The sequence below is a fragment of the Fukomys damarensis genome, unplaced genomic scaffold, assembly GCF_012274545.1.
Source record: "Fukomys damarensis isolate Sample0158 unplaced genomic scaffold, DMR_v1.0_HiC HiC_scaffold_3, whole genome shotgun sequence".
NCBI classification, from domain to species: domain Eukaryota; kingdom Metazoa; phylum Chordata; class Mammalia; order Rodentia; family Bathyergidae; genus Fukomys; species Fukomys damarensis.
Window position 1 is genome coordinate 21,895,701 of NW_022900915.1, and position 19,081 is coordinate 21,914,781.

At 33.5% G+C, this 19,081-nt stretch overlaps 1 protein-coding gene across 2 annotated transcripts in view; it reads left to right on the top strand.

Moving 5' to 3' along the window:
• Pja2 (praja ring finger ubiquitin ligase 2) overlaps positions 1–19,081 on the top strand; it is a 61,875-nt gene that overhangs the window by 20,792 nt on the left and 22,002 nt on the right. For both annotated transcript variants that reach the window (XM_010632226.2, XM_010632227.3), the window contains exons 2-5: positions 3,112–3,227; positions 4,469–4,669; positions 6,024–7,056; positions 16,392–16,577. In XM_010632226.2, coding sequence (XP_010630528.1) covers positions 3,197–3,227; positions 4,469–4,669; positions 6,024–7,056; positions 16,392–16,577 — 1,451 coding nt within the window. In that variant the 5' untranslated portion in view covers positions 3,112–3,196. The remainder of the gene's footprint in view (positions 1–3,111; positions 3,228–4,468; positions 4,670–6,023; positions 7,057–16,391; positions 16,578–19,081) is intronic.

Sequence of the window (19,081 nt, forward strand, 5' to 3'; positions counted from 1 at the left end):
CAAATCCTATATATACTTCCTGAAGCACTTGGAGATCATCTAGTAAAGGGAGGAAAACAGGATTCAAACTAGAGGATTTAGTAGTGCTATCAAAGGATGCTGTGAAAATAGTTGATAATTGGTCTTGAAAACAAAGTAAATTTAGATCAGGCTGGTGGACAACTATGAAATGGATATCTTTAAGAAATTTAAGAACATGATGCTTTTCATGATTCCTGTCCACTTTCTAATTCTTTTACTCTTTCTTTCTTCATTCGTCTCCGACTTTGAATACTGTATTCTGTTACACTATTCTTAGCAAGATCTTTGATATCCTCCATGCTGTTGTACTACTGGTCAGTAGTAGGTCTTCCTCATATTTCATTTTTTAACACAGTGGGTCAGTTCTACCTGAAATACTTTATTCTCTGGACACTAACACTCCTGAATTTTTCACTTCTCTTACTGACCTCTATTGGTTTTTCTGAAATTATTTTCTCCTGGCCTCATAAAGTTGGATTGTGTTAAGACTCCGTCCTTGTTTTTTCTTACTTCAGTGTGTATACTTGGTGATCTCTCCCAGGTTTATACCTTTTTGAGTATTATCTCCTGTACTGACAACTCCCAGATATCGCTAACTGCTCAGAATTCTCCAGTCGACTGCAGACTCCTACTTAATATTTACACTCTAATGTCTAATAGCTAGTTATATAATGTCCAATATCTCAAACTTAACACATCCAAAATTGAACTCAAGATTTTCTCCAGATCTGCTTCTTCATAAAGTCTCTGCATCAGTTAATGACAAGTCTGTTTTTCCAGCAGTTCATCCTGTAAAACTTGGAGTCAACCTCAACTCCTTTCATATTCTGTATCAGTAAATTCTATTGACTCTATTTTCAGAGTATATCCAGAACCCATTTCTTACTTCTGCTTTTACGCTGGTCTAAACCACTGTTATTTCTTGCCAGTGTTATTTTTCTAGTTTTGTAACCCGGCTCCTTGTCTTTGACCTTGTTTTCCTTCATGCTATTCAACACTGGCCAGAGGGGCCAGAGGAGAGGGTTCCTGCTAAAAACAAGTCAGATGATGTCTCTTCTCTGCTCAGAACTGTTTGGTGTTTTTTGTTTTTAATCTCAGAATGAAAGCAACATTTCTAACATTAGCCCATGAGAAGCCTGTGTGATTTCGCCTTCTTCACTCTTCCTCATCTTTTTTTCACCATTAATTTTCTAACTTCATCCATTATTTCCTTGTTCATTATCCTAGATTTGTTATTATTTGATTATTTCTGGAACTTCTCCCTTATCTTCTTTTTATTTACCAGGAATACTCTTTCCCTAGATTTACATAGTTCCTCCATCTTTGTAGATACTTGATTCAGTGACCCCTTGATAATGGAGTTGTTCACCCCACAACTTATTCTTCGTTGCTTTATTTTGACCTGTAGTGTATGTTAACATGTTATGTATTATTTAGTATCTGTCTCATAACATAATTTTGAAGGAGCAGAAATTATTTATCATTTTGTAGATTGTTACATCCATGGTTCTGAAAATAGTGCTTGATACGTGGTAGAAAAAGGCTGTATTCCAAAGTAAAAAGACTTTGAGTATAATATTCATTATATGATATTCTTTATAAATTATTCATTAAGACTGTCATTGTGATTTGTGAAGATTAAAGTTATTTCAGATTGTTTTTCTTATCAAGACAATGTTTATTAGAGGGTATGGTTTTGCCAGTGTGGTTAAGATTACATTTTTATTTATTCTTTCTCTCTTTAGCTATACATTCTTATTTGACCAAGATATAGTAGAGAATCACAACTTTTTGCAGAATTTGTAGTTATATGAGTAAATGTGGTTGTATCTTCTTATGTACGTTGATAGGTAGCTGTCATTGATCAGATTACACTTAAACTCTGTAGAGTTGTTATCTGATAAATTTGCATTAGTGATAAGCAGTAATAGTCCAAGTGTTTAGTAACTAAAGTGTTTAAATAAAATTAAGGTTTTACTAAACTCAAAAAAAGTTGCAGCTTCCCAAATAGTACAAAATGAATTAATTTCGAAACAGAAGAAAGTTTTTATATTTGTTAAATGGTAAGTTATGGCTTTTACTGACTTAGACTAGATTCTTATTTGGAATTAAGTTATCTGGTGAAGTGCCTATTTATTGTTAGGAGTGAGTACATCATTGTCTATACATGTTAATTATTGTTGCTGTTAAACATTTAAAAGTGAGGTATTTTTATATTAATATATAAAATATTTTTAGCTTTTTATAAGTTTACTGTATTTTTATTAGTATGTGTTTGCAGTATATAATTAATTATATTATCTAGGAGATAATATACTTGTACATAACACATCTTAATTCTTTTTTTTGTCCCCTTCTCCTCTCATTCTTCCCTGTTTCAACTCTTAGTCTTCTTCCCCTTTGAAAGAGCTATTTGTTTTTATTTGCTTTTTAAACCCCTTTTTCCCTTCCTTACTCATTTTTTGTTTTGTTTTCTTTTGTACCAGTAATTGAACTCGGGCCCACAGCCAGCAGTGGGAACCACTGAGCCGAACTCCCGGCCCTCCCTTCCTTCCTTCTTTTTTTTTTTGGCTCATTGAGTTTATTGCTCCCTTCCTTATTCTTAAGATCAACAAGAATTTTAAGTTTCAGAGCTAAAAGATCTATAGTACTTGATGAAGCAAAAATAGCACAGTAGAGATGACTCCTAAACAGTTTGCTCATGTAGCCTACTCGGCATTTCTTCCATGTATTTGCTTGTTTGCTTACAAATTTTGTGTTCTCAGTGACAATCATAAGGATGTCATATACTGAGGGGGAAAATATATCAAGAACAGATAGATCTGTTATTTATATAGTCATTTTGATAGTTTTGAGGGTCTTTTTTTTTTTTTTTGAACCAGGGATCGAACTCAGGATGTGCTTGTGAGGCAGGCGCGTTACCACTGGGCTAAATCCCCAGCCCCAAGGGTTTTTGGATTTATACATCAGATCAAGTTACATTTTTCTAAATTACAGGGTTAACAGACTTACTAGAAAGAGAAACCTCAATTTGCAGTTTTTGTTTTATTCTTTTATTACTAAGTTTGTTCAATCCATTATTTTTTGTAGGAATCTTGAAGCTTATCCATTATATGAGTGAAAACTAAATTGCATCAATATTTCTACTGAACTGGGTACACAGAAATTGCCATATATGTCACAGTACACTGAGAAAGAGCCAACAGGTAAGGAAGCTGTCACTTTTCTATATTAAAGCCTTCTTTTTCCCTCTGTGTACTTTAGTAGCATATAAGACATATGTAATATGTGACCTCAGGGACCAGTTTTATTCCATCTATTGAATATTTGTAAAGCTTAATTTTTAATTCTTGATGTAAAAAGTATTCTAAAATTTTCTTGCCAACCACTTGACTTCTGTTTACATTCTGTATTGGAGACTCTTCCTTTGGAGAAGTCATTAAGAGCATTGATTCTGAAATTATTGGACAAGTAACCAAAACCCTTAATATTAACCTTAATTTTTTAATAAAAAATGAAAATCAGTATCCATCTCAAGCTTTTTGAGATGTTTAAATAATGTAATTCTTGATAATGTATGTTATAAACATGTTTATTTTTTTAACCTGCTCAGAAGTGATTTTAATTCTTAATTCAGTGGAGGAAAACTTGTAAAGCTTATTGATTAGTCAGATACCAGATACTGTGAGGAAATATTTTTAGTTTCTGTATAGTATATGTAATATATATAATTGGCTAAGCAAATTTAGACTTAATGCACATGTATATAAATATGTACGTACTATTCAGTAAAAGATGCTACAGTTTACTCCAATATATCATTCAGCAATCAAAACTTAATATTCAGGTTATTTAAATGTTGATGGCTTTTCTTGCCATAATGTATTCCATTCATTTGTAGTTTCAAAAATATAGTGTGGAATCCAGGTGTGGTAGTGCACGCCTGTAATCCCAGCAGTTGGGAGGCTGAGGCAGGAGGATTGCTGTGAGTTCAGACCAGCCTGGGCTACATAGTGAGACCCTGTCTCAAAAAACAAAAACAAAGCAAACAAACAAACAAATAGTGTGGAAAAGCTCTTGTTAAGGAGGGGAAGAGGGGTTGAAGGGAGGGTAGAAGAATGAGAAAAAATAAGAATCAAGATATATCAGGAACAGGTACAAATTCCCTATGATGAATGTGATCATTATGTATACCTAAAATGTACCTATAACCTAATTTTAAAAATATAAAATACCTTCAAAAAACCGCATTTTAGAAGGTATGTCTTTGGAAGAAGAGGCTGCTAAGTCTCATGTAGTATTTTAGGTTTAATGATCTAATGTGTGAAGAAGAATGTTTTATGGTACTGGTAAGGTACACTTGATGTTCAGTAGCACATGATCTGGTCAGTAATAGCATGTATATTGCCAGAATAAAGGTCATTGTTCTCCCTCCTTTTTTTTCCAGTAATGGATCAAGAATCCAGCAAGGCTGCTTGGCCTAAATCAGCAGGAGGCTATCAGACAATTACAGGCAGGAGATATGGAAGAAGACATGCATATGTCAGTTTTAAACCATGTGTGACCAGACATGAAAGAAGTTTAGGCCGGGCTGGTGATGACTATGAAGTGTTGGAACTAGATGATGTTCCAAAGGAAAATTCCTCAGGTATATAGTTACTTCAGGGTTATTAATAGTTATGTAGTGATTAATCTTACAGCATTTAAAATTTAGTAGGTTTTGTGCATATCTATGAGTAAAAATATGCATTTTCTGTCAAATTCTATTTTGAAATTTTTACTGAATTTAATATTAGTAGTATAAGTATATGTGTACATAAACAGAATATGGCCTGTCATTAATGTACAATTACAGTGTCGTGGCAATGACTACATTGTCATAGCCTTTAGCCAGAAATCATTCAAACAAAAAGAAAAGACATATTTAAAATGTGAACTGAAATTATTTTTCCCAGCATACTACATTTAAATAACTTTAATTTTATGTGTAAATAATTTAGCTTAATTAGTGTAACTGTCGTTTTTAAAATCTAATTTTCAGGTAATCCTTAGTTATTCCATTAAAACTTTTTAATCAGTGTTTGAAATGTATTTTACAGATATTCGTGTACTATGTTTATACCTTTGGACTGAGTTCATATTCTTCCTCTTGTTCTGAGAAAGCTAGATAATGCTATTTTGTTTTTACTATCTTTGATGTGTATCAATCCAGATTACTAGCTAAGGTCTTTCCAGTAAAGAAGGTTTTTCCAATAAGATTGATCTTAATTATGTTCTAATTTATAAATTTTTGTTCCAACAATCTTAGTGTCTTTATTTTTCATTTAAAATTAATGATAATGAAAGAATTGTGCTTAAAGTAATTCATAGGCTAGAGTTGATTTAACTTATATCTCAGAATTCTGACAATTAGACTATGGCAAAGAATCAGCATATTGACTTACTTTTCAAACAGTTTTAAATACCTAAAATTAACTCATTATAAATTATTAAAACAATCCATTTTAGGTAAAGAAATCTAATACATTGAAACTGAGATAAAATGTTCTAACAACCAGGCACAATAGTCACATTTTTCTTAGCTCTGTATCCTATTATATCTGCTATAAGTATTTTTGAAGTGTTTTATTTTTATCCTGCATGTAATGAAAGAAGGTGGGTTGGAGCTCAGTGGGAGGCCAAATTGGTTACCCGGTGACATCGCTTACTTTTCTCATTACGTAGCTTTTCATTAGCCTCTCCTTTATATGTCTTGCAGAAGGATTTAGGTATTAGGATTTCAGTAAAAAACTGTCTTCAAGAGAAATGTGCATAGAGATACTGAAAAACTATGCAGTGACATAAATGAACTCATAAGGTATCCAGTGTGCACTACCAGTTGGTTTAGGGAACACAGAAACATTTAAGCATTTGCCAGATAATTGCATTCATATTTTCAAATAATTGGTATGCTATCCATTTAGATGACAGATATTACAAGTTTTCTTTTACTTTGTATTCAGGTTCCAGTCCATTGGATCAAGTTCATTCTTTACCCAATGAACCTAAATTTGAAAAAAGTGAAACAGAAATTTCCACTCGTGGCACAAAAACCATTGAGAGCAGTCCATCCTTTGCTGTAGTACATCATAGTGAGGAAGGCATGGAGACCTTAGGAAGCAATAAGAATGTTCATAATCACTCTGAGGGAGGAGAGTATACTGTGGGAGCTTGTAACGCCTCAAGTATCCAAAATGGAATTGCATTGGTTCATTCTGACTCTTATGATCCAGACAGCAAGCATGGCGAAGATAATGACTGTCTTCAACTTTCTGCAGAAATTGTGAAAGGTGATAGATACCAGGAAGCATTAGGCAATACAGTGTTTGAGTTGGAAAATGGAGAGGCAGAAACATATGCTGGTCTATCACCATCATTTCCCTCTTTTAACAGTGAAATAAGCAACGAGTTTGAAGAGGTAGATCCAGCATCATTAGTGAAAAGTTCTGGTGATACTGAATTTGTCCTTCAGAATGGGCAGGAATTTCAGAGGTCTTCTGAAGATGTTGTTAGAAAGGAACAGGAAGACAATATTGACCAGGAAAAACAGACAGAAAATTCAGCTGAAAATGTAGCTTGTATTACAGGGCATATTTGTAGTGAACAAAATCCTGGTGATAGGGACAAAAAGCATGGAAGTTCTCCTGAACAGGTAGTGAGGCCAAAAGTTAGGAAATTGGTAAGTTCAAGTCAAGTGGACCAAGAAATAGGTTTTAATAGGCACGAGGCTAAACAAAGAAGTGTTCAAAGATGGAGGGAGGCTTTGGAAGTTGAGGAATGTGGCTCAGAAGACCCCTTAATAAAATGTGAAGAATATGATGGAGAGCATGATTGCATGTTCTTGGATCCACCTTACTCAAGAGTTATAGTACGAGAAACGGAACACCATATAACACCTGAAAGCAGAGCTGTAGCAGGAAGGCAAGAACTTCAAGATAACAGCTTTTGGAATGGCTGCGGAGACTATTACCAACTCTTTAACAGAGATGAAGATAGGTAAGGCTTCATGCAGTACATTATCAGATTGGGTAGTGAACAAAGTGATTTATTTCTAGTATTGTGACTTTTAGTTGATGAGCTACCGGATATGATCAAAGAAATAGATATTTCATCTTATCAGATATTTTTACTAAGTTTAACCATATATACAAATGACTGGTTTTTCACAGAAACTTTCTTTGGGGCACTTTAATAGTTTACAGTATAAATTGAGATAATGATTATTCTTACCATTGGTAGAGCTGCTACTTATTTCACTTCATGGCATGGCAGTGAATGAAATGTACATACTCTGTTTTTAAAAATCCATGTTAAACTAGGCTAGGCTTAAAAAGTGATTAAGATCACAGAAATTATTATTTGATAATACTGCATTAACTTTGCAAATAGTTGTATCACCCATTTCCCTTTCTTACTGGTTCTTCCTATCACTAACTTTACTTTTACATAATTTATTTTTATTAGCATTTTAAAATTCTCATTAACAACTCTATGTGGTAGGTTCTATTCTTTATTCCATTCAGGCACAGAAAGTTAACTAACTTCTTAAGGTCACGAAACAACTCAATAATAGAATTGGACTTCTGAGTACTTACCTGTTTCTTAGTGCCAGAGGCTGTATTCTTTAAACCTTGTTACTGTGCGGTTTTGAAGAGAACATATAATTAAAAGTAAGCATTCTAACTGCTTTTTATAAGACACAGATTCCTTTTTTTTTTCAAACTATAGGACAGCATAGAAAGGAAGACTTGCTCTGCACAACTTGCTTACTATTCATTACCTCAGAGTACAAACTTTAATGCATCCTTTTAAGCTAGTTGCACCCCTAATATTACAGTATAATTGTGAGATTCTATTAACTAGTAAAATTAATTATATCTTTTAAAACATTATAAGGTAGATAAAGGTTAAATTTTACCATTTTAAATATGAATGCAGGTTATGCATTTTATTTCATGTTATAAATATTTTCTTAGAAAATATGAATTAAAGTGCTATAATATAGTATGTGTAACTTACAGAAAACAGTTGAATTGTAATTTGTGCTGCTGTCTTAAAGCTTGTAAATTTTAAGGAATGGCCGATAATTTTTGTGTGTTGTTTTTAAAGCGAAGAGTAAGCTGTTTGTATTGACTTCCTTAATCTGATCTGGAACTGACCCTAAAATGAAGGGTTTTTTTTGTTTGTTTGTTTTTTTAACTATTCCTTCATTTAATGCAGAAACAGTATTTTGATTACTGTTTCCTGGCCTAGATCTCACTGTACATTAAACAGCATTTCTAAACCTTGGTGTAAAATACCTAAATTCCACAACACATTCTGCCCTAAGATTTTTGCATTCCTTGTGACTCTGTTAGACCTGTAGGTTGATATTAAAAAGGAGAAGAAAAGAACTACACTTTGATAATTTGAAAGTATATTTGTGGTAACTTTTTCCCAATTACTTTTTTTGCTTCTTGTTTTATTGTTTGTTTTTTTAAGACAAGATCTTACTTTGTAGTTCAGGCTGGCCCTGAACTCTTGGCCTATCCTCTTGCCTCAGCCTCCCAAGTACATTAGATTACAGGAGTGCACCATCATACCTGAAACTTCTTGGCTTCTTGAAAGAAAATTTAACTTGGCTTGGCCTTCACGAAGCATTGTGGACATACTAATCAAAAATCAGAACATCATAAGTTTTGCTTGCTTTTTATACTCAGGTCTAACATATAATGAAATTTATGAAATCTTTTATGTTGTTTGCCAACCCTAAGAAAGGGATAGTTTTATTGGCTCCTTATTTCTAAATTGATTTCTTTTGTCAGTGGGGAAAGTGTTAACATACCTTTGCCTAGACGGACTGTGGGTTTTCAATTATTATTGAGTGTTCTCTTTTTTTGTTTGTTTTAATATTTTTGGTAGAAATAGGTCTTCAATCCATACTTTGTGTATAGATAAATTCTACATTCTCTTAAGGTTTTCTCTTTCATATTATTTGGAGTTACTTAGCCTCCAAGTGAACTTAACATATTATCTATGCATTTGATTCTGTATATACCTTTTTTAAAAGATGTTTAAAATAAATTTGAGAAACCATGCATACTTAATCCAGAGAATTATTTGCACTTTCCAAAACACAAAACGTGGAACTCAAGTTAAATAATCTATATTTCCTAAATTTCCCATGTTCCATTTCTGAATAAAGAAATACTTTTCTAGTATTATATATTACTTGCTAATAAATCATATTGTCAGAGACGCTTCAGTAAGTTATCTCTATTTTAAAATTAAATCTTAATCTGCTTTCAGAGATGATCAGGTAAATATTAAACATTGTGCCATACGCAGTATTAGCCCAGAACCTTAAATAAGAATCAAACTTGTAGTTTTAGTGTTTTCTTAGTATGTCTTAGTTACTTAAGTTTCATTTCAGTTGGCTGGCTCCAAATGGGAGCATGGCAGAGGGGCATCACTGAGAAACCATCCACAGCAGGGCAGGCAGGAGGCAGAGTAGAAGCAAGCCTCCTGTCCCATTTTATCCCATCCAGGCTACAAGCCTTTTGGATGGTGCTACCCACACCCAAAGTAGGGTTTCGGATTACCACACCCAGAACTGTTACAAGCCAATTAGTGGACTAATCCACAGACCCTTAATCCCAGTGTCACACCCTTAATCCACACTCACACCCCCTGTATCAGCCACCTTTGAAAAGCCACAGCCATACTTCTTTGGAAGGACATAGAAATACAAGTCATAGCAGTATACTAATTTGCAATTTTTTTTCTTAAGTGATATTTTAGTGTCATGAACAGTGGTGGTCTTTTGTTTTTTAACAAGCAGAATGTGCAGATAGGAAATTACTTATAGTTAACAAGCTTTCTCTTTCAACTCATTAGTAATATATTAGATACTGACTTAGAGAACTTGGAGTATGCCAAAATGATTGAACTAATTTTGTAGCATTTACACTAAACTACACCAAAAACCAAAAACATTTAGGTTTTTTTGAGAATCATAAAGTTAAATTCTGAATGATGATAGTTCTACCCTGGACTGTACTTGCATTTGCATATAAAAGCTTTGCATGTGTTTTAGGACCTTACTTCAATAGTCTGAACAGTTTCAAAAAGTAGACTATTTCTGTTTACTGTTATCTACTCTACCTCCTTCAAAGTATTGTAGTTGCCAGAGTGCCTTTTAGTAGAGTGCTGGCTGAAGGTGGAAATTTAATAGCCGTACATACTTAGTTTCACTTTGCCCTTGTTCATCTACTTGATGTTTTACTGTCATCCTCTTTCATCTATCTAATACTTTTCTGTTATCCTGTGCGGCTCTGATACTCCCAGGATTGGAGAAATAGGAGACAGTGACTGTACTTTTCTGAGTTTCTGTGTTTTACATAGAGCTTCTTAATTTCGGTCTGAAGTTTTGTTGGGTTTTGTTGTTTAGTCTTTTCTGCTTTGTAAAACTTAAAGGAGATATACTAGAAGATTTTTGGTCATGTTTATATTGTGAAGATTACAGACAAAACTTATCAAGAACATAACTAAAATTCACTGTAACAGTTTTAGTTATGGGAACTTTGACTACTTTTAAGTGTATGGATTACATATTCTTTATAAGTGGAAAAGTATTTTAATGAAGTCGTGATCACCTTCCTTGTAAAATTCTAAGTGATCACTTAATCACATCTGAAATGTTATACTCGATGGACTAAGCATTGGAGCTGATAGCATTGCTCTGAGATATTTGACAAGAACTGAATACCACCTTATTAAATTAGAACTGCAGGGGAAATTTTAATAGGCAGCATATAATTACCAGAGTTGGAGTTAAACCAAAGAGCTAAGGTTAGCACCTTGATCTTTTAAAATATACCCAAGAATTTAAGTAACTGAGGATAAGATGTTGAGTTTAAAAAAAAAAAAAAGAAAACTTTCAGTAATGCTAGCACATTTTAACCTTGGTCCTAATTGTTCTGAAGAGAGGCATGCCGTCTACTGACCATTTCTTAGACCATGTGAGGTTTCTTTCAGTTTTTCTGTCCATAGGACTTAACTTTGGTTAAAAGAGAAAAGCAAAAACAGCAACCAAAAAACATATTTAACAGCAAACATCAGGACAAACATTATGGATATTGTTGGGAGAATAAAATGAGTATTAACCATTTAGTTTATTTCAATTTGAAAAATTCAAACAGGATTCATTGACATTTCTTAAGTGCCAGACTTGTTTCAGGTGCATTTTAAATGTAATGTTCCCGCTCCTATGATGTTCAACAGCCTTAAGGAGAAGACAGAATACACAGATTGATTGTTGTAAAACTGAGTTAAGCTTCTTTCTTATTTCTTTCCTAGCTGAAAACCAGGAAGAAACCTCCCCTGATCAGCAACAAAGAAAACATTTATGAGCAGCCAAAACAAAGATCTTAAAGCACATATTGTAATATTTTAGCAAACCTTTTTATATTATTTTCAAGTTCATAGGCTTTTAGAGGAGTAAATTAGAGACAGATGAGAGTTGTTCCTCAGGCATGCTAAGGAGTTAGAATTATAATATCCTGCTATTAAAAAAGAAAGTGGTATGAGGCAGACACAATTAAATAAAAATACAACCATCTGGGCCTTATTAACTAAATTAACCTTATATTTGTATCATTGTATCGTTGTGTTGCATCATGGTTAAATGGTAATAGTCCCAGAGTGCTTATATTCTGTCAAAAATTTCATTTTTCCGTAGTTCCTCTATAGTTGAATTTCATAAGAACATATAATAAATACCAGAAAAGACAAACCAGTCATTTCCTTAAGGAGTTAGGAAATAACAGATTGCTGTTGGTTGTATTCCAGTATTTTGCTTCTACCTGGGATTTATACATGAAGTATTTTTTTCCTCTATAAATTACATATAATTTTATTTCATAGGTGAAAAGTTTTTTTTTGAGGGGGTGGTTCACAACTGAATACATAAGGGAGGTAACACTTAAGTTATTGTTGCCTAAGTTATTGTATGTGTCTCTTAAGTGCTAACAGGTCATACCAATGAAAGACCATATGAAGATCAAAGTAGTTTTTACTTAAAGATGTCTAACTGTCCTGCTTTTAAAATGAAGAACGAACAACTCTAGCTCTTCTCTATTCTACACTGTCTGTGTCCTGTTTATTCTGTTGCTTACTGTCATTGAAAAGTTATTTTTAAGTCTTTTCTTTTTCATTCCTTATTCTTAGTAGAGAACTTTGTTTCTTGCTTTCCTGAAGATATAATTAAATGTGAACATTGTTTTCTCTTCTCTGTATTAGTATGTTATTTTCTCTTCCTAATTTTAATTTCTGCAGTGATTTATGCATATAGTTATTTCTGACACTGTACTTTATCTGTGTCCTTGCCTCTAGGTTGCTTCCCTCTTCCTCTCTAGCTTGAATTTTTCTACATCCTAAGGAAATCCTTCACTTTACTTTGCTCTGTCTGTTACAAATGTTCTGTATCCAGTTTCTTTTCTGCCCCTATCCTTATCCACTTTTAACTGCCTTAAAATGCAATTCCTAGAATTCCTTCTTTTTTCTGTATTCTTTATTCAGTGAATTCCTGATTTCTCCTTCCTTTCATCTTTTCTCAGTACCCATGTATTTCCTTCAATTTCTCTGTTACTGTTCAGGCTGCTGGTCATCTTTTCCTTCTTCACAGTTTTTCTTCCATTGGCCTATGTTAATGTCTTTTTTTTGCTGTCTCTTCTCTGGATTCCAGAGGTCTGCAAACTTGTTCCTAAAGGGTAATCACATAGTAAATATTTTAGATTTTAGGTTCCAGAAGATAAGGGATATTATGTAGGAATTTATGTAACCACTTCCCATACCCAACAAACGTGTTAAAAAACTCATATTCTACATCATGAGAAATCAGACAGGTGACTTAATTTGAATGATGGGCCAGAGTATAATTTGCTGATCTCTGGTGTAAAGAAAGACAAAAGTTGTATAACCAAGAGGCTAATTCTGTTGATAAAGACAAAAAAGACAAACCAGAAAATGTAGAGTAGGTTTTCTTTGGTAAGGAAAAGAGGAAAGTAGTGGTAATAGCAGTAAATCCACTGAAATTTCTAAATAGGTTATATTATGAAAGAAATAACCATTTCCTTTTTTAAATGTTTACCATTTTCCATACATTGTCCCAGGTATTTTTTCTGCAGTATATATCTAAACACTGCCATAGACTTGAAAAGTGAATATGACTGTCTTTATTTTGGGATGGGAATGTTAGTGAGTGGTAGAGAATTTGCCTAGAATGCACAGGAGTTGATCCCTGCACACAAACACACACACAGACACACACACACACACAGACACACACACACACACACAAACACTTCGTTTTATAAATGAGAAAAAATGAGCTCAGGGAAGTTTACTGCCTAAGCTTGCATCACTAGTAAGAAAGAGTCTAATAATCAAATCTTGCTGACTGCAAACTAGCTCTTACTAATATGGTATTCTGCCACCTGTGGTAAGAAAAACTTAGCTGTGGGTGCAATATTCACCTGATACTAAGTATAGTACTTTGTTTCCTCTGTAAAGAAATTGCTCATGGTAGGTTTTTGCTTGATTGTTTTAAATAGTAGAAAAATCTTAATATGGTTGCATGATGTCCTCTGACTAACCTTCTAAGCCAGTTTAGAGTTTCAGAGCTATAAAGTAGTGCTAAATTTGAAATTTGTCATAGGTAAAAACATTCACAATGAAATAGAAATTGTTCAGATATTAATTTCTTTCACTCATATAAAAATGCAAAATAATTTCTGGAACGTAGTTGAAAGTATTCATTGTTGGCCTTTTTCATACAAACTTATAGACCTAAATGTTCTGTATTTAAATTCATTTGATTATATATATATAGTCTTTAGTACCTTCCAAGAGCTTATAAGCACTTCACTCACTAACCTTCTTGGAAACTACTAGTAAATTAGAAAAGAAACTGACTTTGCGCTTAAATAAAAAGGAAAATTACATAGACCAATTAACATTTAGTTGAGTTTTTTGTTTTGGGTTTTTTTGAGTAAAACAAAATAGAAATATTTCTGAATCAGCAGCTGCCAAACAGAACATGGTCTGAGAAATTCTGCCAGATGTGATCAGACAGCATTTAGGAAGATGAAGATGAGGCATAGAAAACAATTGGCTACAGATTAGTCCATCAGTCAGTCATTTGGTTAGAGCTTAGTTAATTGTCTCTTGCATCCTACCAAAGCTCACTGTGTTTAAAATACATACCGTACTGTATTGATTTGGTTTGTTGAGCACAGTTCAACTTCCCAGTTCAAATATATGGCCTTTTCTAGGGGCCGAGGATTTAGCTCAGCGGTTCGGTGGCCTGCCTTGCAAGCGCAAGGACCCCGGTACCCCCCAAAAAAATAAAAATCTATGGTCTCCAGATATTTAACACGTACGAAAAATAAATGCAGTGTTAAAGAAGCAGCTGTACTATAGAGAATTGGACTGAATAAGCAGGAGGTCCAGTCTATAAAGTAACTGAAAAACAAAAACAGTATTATACAGGAGGACCTTGAAAGAAATGAGGTCTGATCTAGTCCTAAAAGGGGAAAAAGATCACTTGATTGTGAAGACCTCCTTCGTGATGAAAGGATTAATTATGGAAAAGTTCACCCTTTGAGAGCATTATCTGGAATGGAACATTCTTGTAAGGGGTCAGTTGGGAATAAGAATTACTGAGATATTGTAGTAAGCATCAGTGTTATTCAGAAATATTTAACTGGTACACAGACAAGTGTTATTATTTACTGAGAATCTTAAAATATACTTAGTACTTCACACCTGAGACCTAAAAGATACTGCTTATGATGTAACCAAATATTTTCAAGTAAAAAAATATGTTATTAAAGAAATGATTTGCTAACAGTTACTAGTAGTTATGTTATTTTCCAGGCACTCTTGAAGTGATAATGTTAACTCATTTATCCCTCAGATGAATCTAATAATCTTTTGGATATTCAGCTGATTTATGAGGTAACAGAGACAGGGAGGTTTTCCACACATAGTAGGTTTATGACTTTGCAAAGCTTCATAGTGAAAGAAACTTAGTCCAATAAGTGCCTTTTAGTGTGTTAAAGTTTGATACTTAGGTAAGTCTAGAAATGGTTTACTTAATCTTAGATGATTAGTTGAGTCACAGAAAGTTTTATGCAGTACATGCAACTTTGGCTCATACCAAGTAGAAGAATAGAATGTTAGTTGCTACATCTGCTGTCCAGGATATTTGTGCCCTACTGTCCATTATTACTGAACATTAGGAGTTGGTTTTATTTTACTGCTTTTAATAAACTTGGAGCTAAGATTAGTGCTTGTGTTTATTAATAGCGTCTTGATCTCTTGATTTATCTGTCTGTAAAAGGAACCCAGTTATAACATACTGTCATCATCAAAAAGTGTAACTTTCTACCACTTATTTCTTTCCCAGGATATGAACTCAAATTTGTTATTTTTGATTGACCAGAGTTAAGTGGAAAATGGAAATCTTTAAGGGGATTCTTGATGAGAATGTTAGAAAGCACAGTTAAAACTTTTTTTCAGTATTGATCAGCAAATACTTTAGCCTTTGGTAGTAATGACTAATTCTTTAAAACTTAAGTAAACTAACCAAATTAGCCAGTTAAATGTAATCAAAAGTACTTTTCCAAAGTTTCTTTATTAATCCTATTTATTGTACCTCTTCATTTCCTTATTTTTTACATTCTGTTGAGCTGAAATTTTTTTCGTAGATTAACCAAGGATTTCAACTAAAATTTTTTTCAGTGGTCCTTTTTATAAATTTGAATACCCTCCCTTTTAAAAGTTGTGTGTGTGTGTGTGTGTGTGTGTGTGTGTGTGTGCGTGCATGTGTGCATGCATGTGTGTGTATGGAAAAGAACAAGCTTTTACTACTTGGTAATACTGGAAATTTTTTCATAGAATGTACATCATTGTCAGTATATAATTACAAAGTTGTTTTAGTCAAGTCAATTGAGCAATAAATCTATTATTCCATTTATGATTAGCAAATTGTGTTAAATTTTTATTTAGAAATGTCAAGTCAATTTCTAGGTACCATAGAAAAATGTATCTCAGTGAAAGAAAAAATAAAATGATAAATTTCATAGCTTGCTGTGTTCCATGTTCATTTCAGTTACATCTGCTCAATCTATTTATTTCTCTGTGTTTTGTCAAAAAATTGAAATAGCACTTGACTAAGCATATGTGGCATCAGAAGTCCCCCCTCTGTACCATGATGCCTTGTCAATACTCTAAAAGATAAAATAACAACATATAGCAATAGTTTGTTTTATTTCTGTTTTCATTAATAGTTCAGAATGTAGTGATGGGGAGTGGTCGGCTTCTTTACCTCATCGATTTTCTGGTACAGAAAAAGATCAGTCCTCAAGTGATGAAAGCTGGGAAACTCTGCCAGGAAAAGATGAGAATGAACGTGAGCTACAGAGTGATAGTAGTGGCCCTGAAGAAGAAAACCAAGAATTATCTCTACAGGAAGGGTATGTTTAACAGTGAGATTGATTTATTTTTTCCGTGTATTATACAAGAATAATATCCATCACATCCAAATGTTGGGTGTACAATTAATTGCACTTACAAGTCACACATGGGATCAGTAGGCCCTACTGGTATTTTTATGATGCATTTGATATTTTTAAAAGGACAATTAAAAACACTAGCTATTTTATTATTGTCTTTGGAGTTGTAACATATGCTTTCACCTTCCTTTATTGAGAAAATTTAGGCATTTAAAAGGTCATTTGGTTGTGTTAGGAATGAGTAAATTAGAGTTGTCATTGCAGTATAATGGCCAAGGAGAATGTGCAACATTCTCAAGGGGGAACTTTTCACAGAAATAGAAGCAGTAAGTTGCAGAAGTTGAAGTTTTCATATTCACTGGGTGGTATCTTCAGAACATCAGTGATTGATGGTAAACACCCTTGACTGTTGCTAATTTTAATGGGAATATTCCCAGTCTGCCAGTTGTTGGAATTTACATTGTAAAAAATCAGATAAAAAAATACTTTTTTTCTTTGTGTGCCAATCTTTCTTGCAGCTTCTCAGTTGGTCACCTATAGTATGAAAGTAGTCATCGGCAATATGTGAATGAAAGGGTGCATTTGTGTTCCAACAAAATATTTACAAAAATGGTAACAAGCTGGAAATAAACTGTGGCCATGGTTTACCAGCCCTTGTTCTAGCATTTCTATACTGAGAATAATTCTGGGTTTTAGATTGATTTTTATACACACACACTCACAAATTCTTTTTAAAACCACACTGTGGAAATCTCCACCTTTTATTGTTTTAAAAGGTTTCTGGCTAGACTATTTGTTGAATTTATTGAAGTCTTTTCATCATTAGTGGAATTGATTTTAATGATTTTTCACTTTTGGCCTGATTATCAGTGAAGAATTACTCTGCTAATAGATTTGCTAATATTCACCCTTTGAAATAAACCCAGTGTGATTATATAGTCATGATTTAATGTTAGACACCACTTACTCCACCCCGCCAATCCAGCCACTGGGGATTGGACTCAGGACCTTGCACTTGCCAGGCAGGTGCAGAGCCACTGAGCTAAATCTCCAACCCTTAATGTTAGGTTTTTTTTGCTATTTTATAGGACTTTTTTTTTTGGTATAAGGAATTGAACTCAGGCCCTTGTGCTTGTGAGGCAGGTGACAGCACCATTGAGCTAAATTACTGGCCTTATATAAGACTGTTTTGTTTTGTTTTTAGACAGGGTCTCACTATGTAGTTCATACTGCTGTGGAACTCACTATGTAGCCCAGGCTGGTCTCAAACTCAACAATCGTCTTGCCTCAGCCTCCCGAGTGCTGGGATTACAGGTGTGCGCCACCACGCCCAGTTTATAGGATTTTATATTGAGATCCTTAAGTGGGCATCATCTCTAAATTGTTTTAGTATGAGTTTGATACTTGCTTTGCTTAAAAAAATGCCCTTTCTGAATCTTCTGCACGTGTTGTTTAAACAGCTTATTTAACCCTTTAAAGGTTGTTCGTATTTGTGAAACTATTTGGGCTCAGTGGAGAATATCTTTTCTTATTAGTGCGTATTTGTAGTATAGAGTAATGAGATTTGTGTTGCTATATTGGTACATGCTTACAACATAATTTTATTATTTTCATCCTTATCCCTCTCTTGTTTTCCTCTCCCCCTCAGCTCATTCTCCATTTCTAAAAGTGTCATCTAGTTACCTGTCATCTTTTCTTTATTCTGTTTACTTTAGATTGCTCATGTTAGAGAAAACATACGACATTTAACTTTTTGACAATGGCTTATTTCACTTAACATGATGTTCTCCAGTTCCATACATTTTCCTGAGGAATATCTTTTTGATAATTTTCCTTTTTTCTTAGGATAAATGGTTCTAATTTTTAGTCTCTCATGAGTTCTATTTTGATGTTATGTTTTCATAGGGGAAAATACTCATTCTGGATAATATTAAGATTTGTACTTTTCAAACTGTAGGTTTCCAGCTAGAGATTAATTTGTTGAGAAAATCTAGTAGACTGCATGTACTGCAAACATGTACTAATAAAAAAAAATTATCATCAGTATTCTAAGCTGAATATTCGGAAAGACGAGTTAGGATTCTACAGTCAAAAAATTCACTCAAACTGGTGGGAATACTGAGTCACTCTTCACTGTAACCTTTTATTTTATGTCAGTGGTATCTTAAAAGAAATGCCTTTTTTAATATATCTTCTGCATCTATTGTTTAAATAGCTTATTTATTCCTTAACAGAGGTTGTTAGTATTTGTGAAACTATTGGGCTTTGTGGAGAATTTATTTATTAGTGCCTATTTGTATACACCTGTAACTAGTCTCCCTTTAAAGGATATTACACCATTTCCAGTGCGATATATAAGAACATTGAATGTTTGCATTTCTCTGTTCCATCTTTTGTGCTACTGGTGTTATGAAACTTATTTTAAAGTATATTGTAAACTCTTTACTACATTGTTATCATCTCTG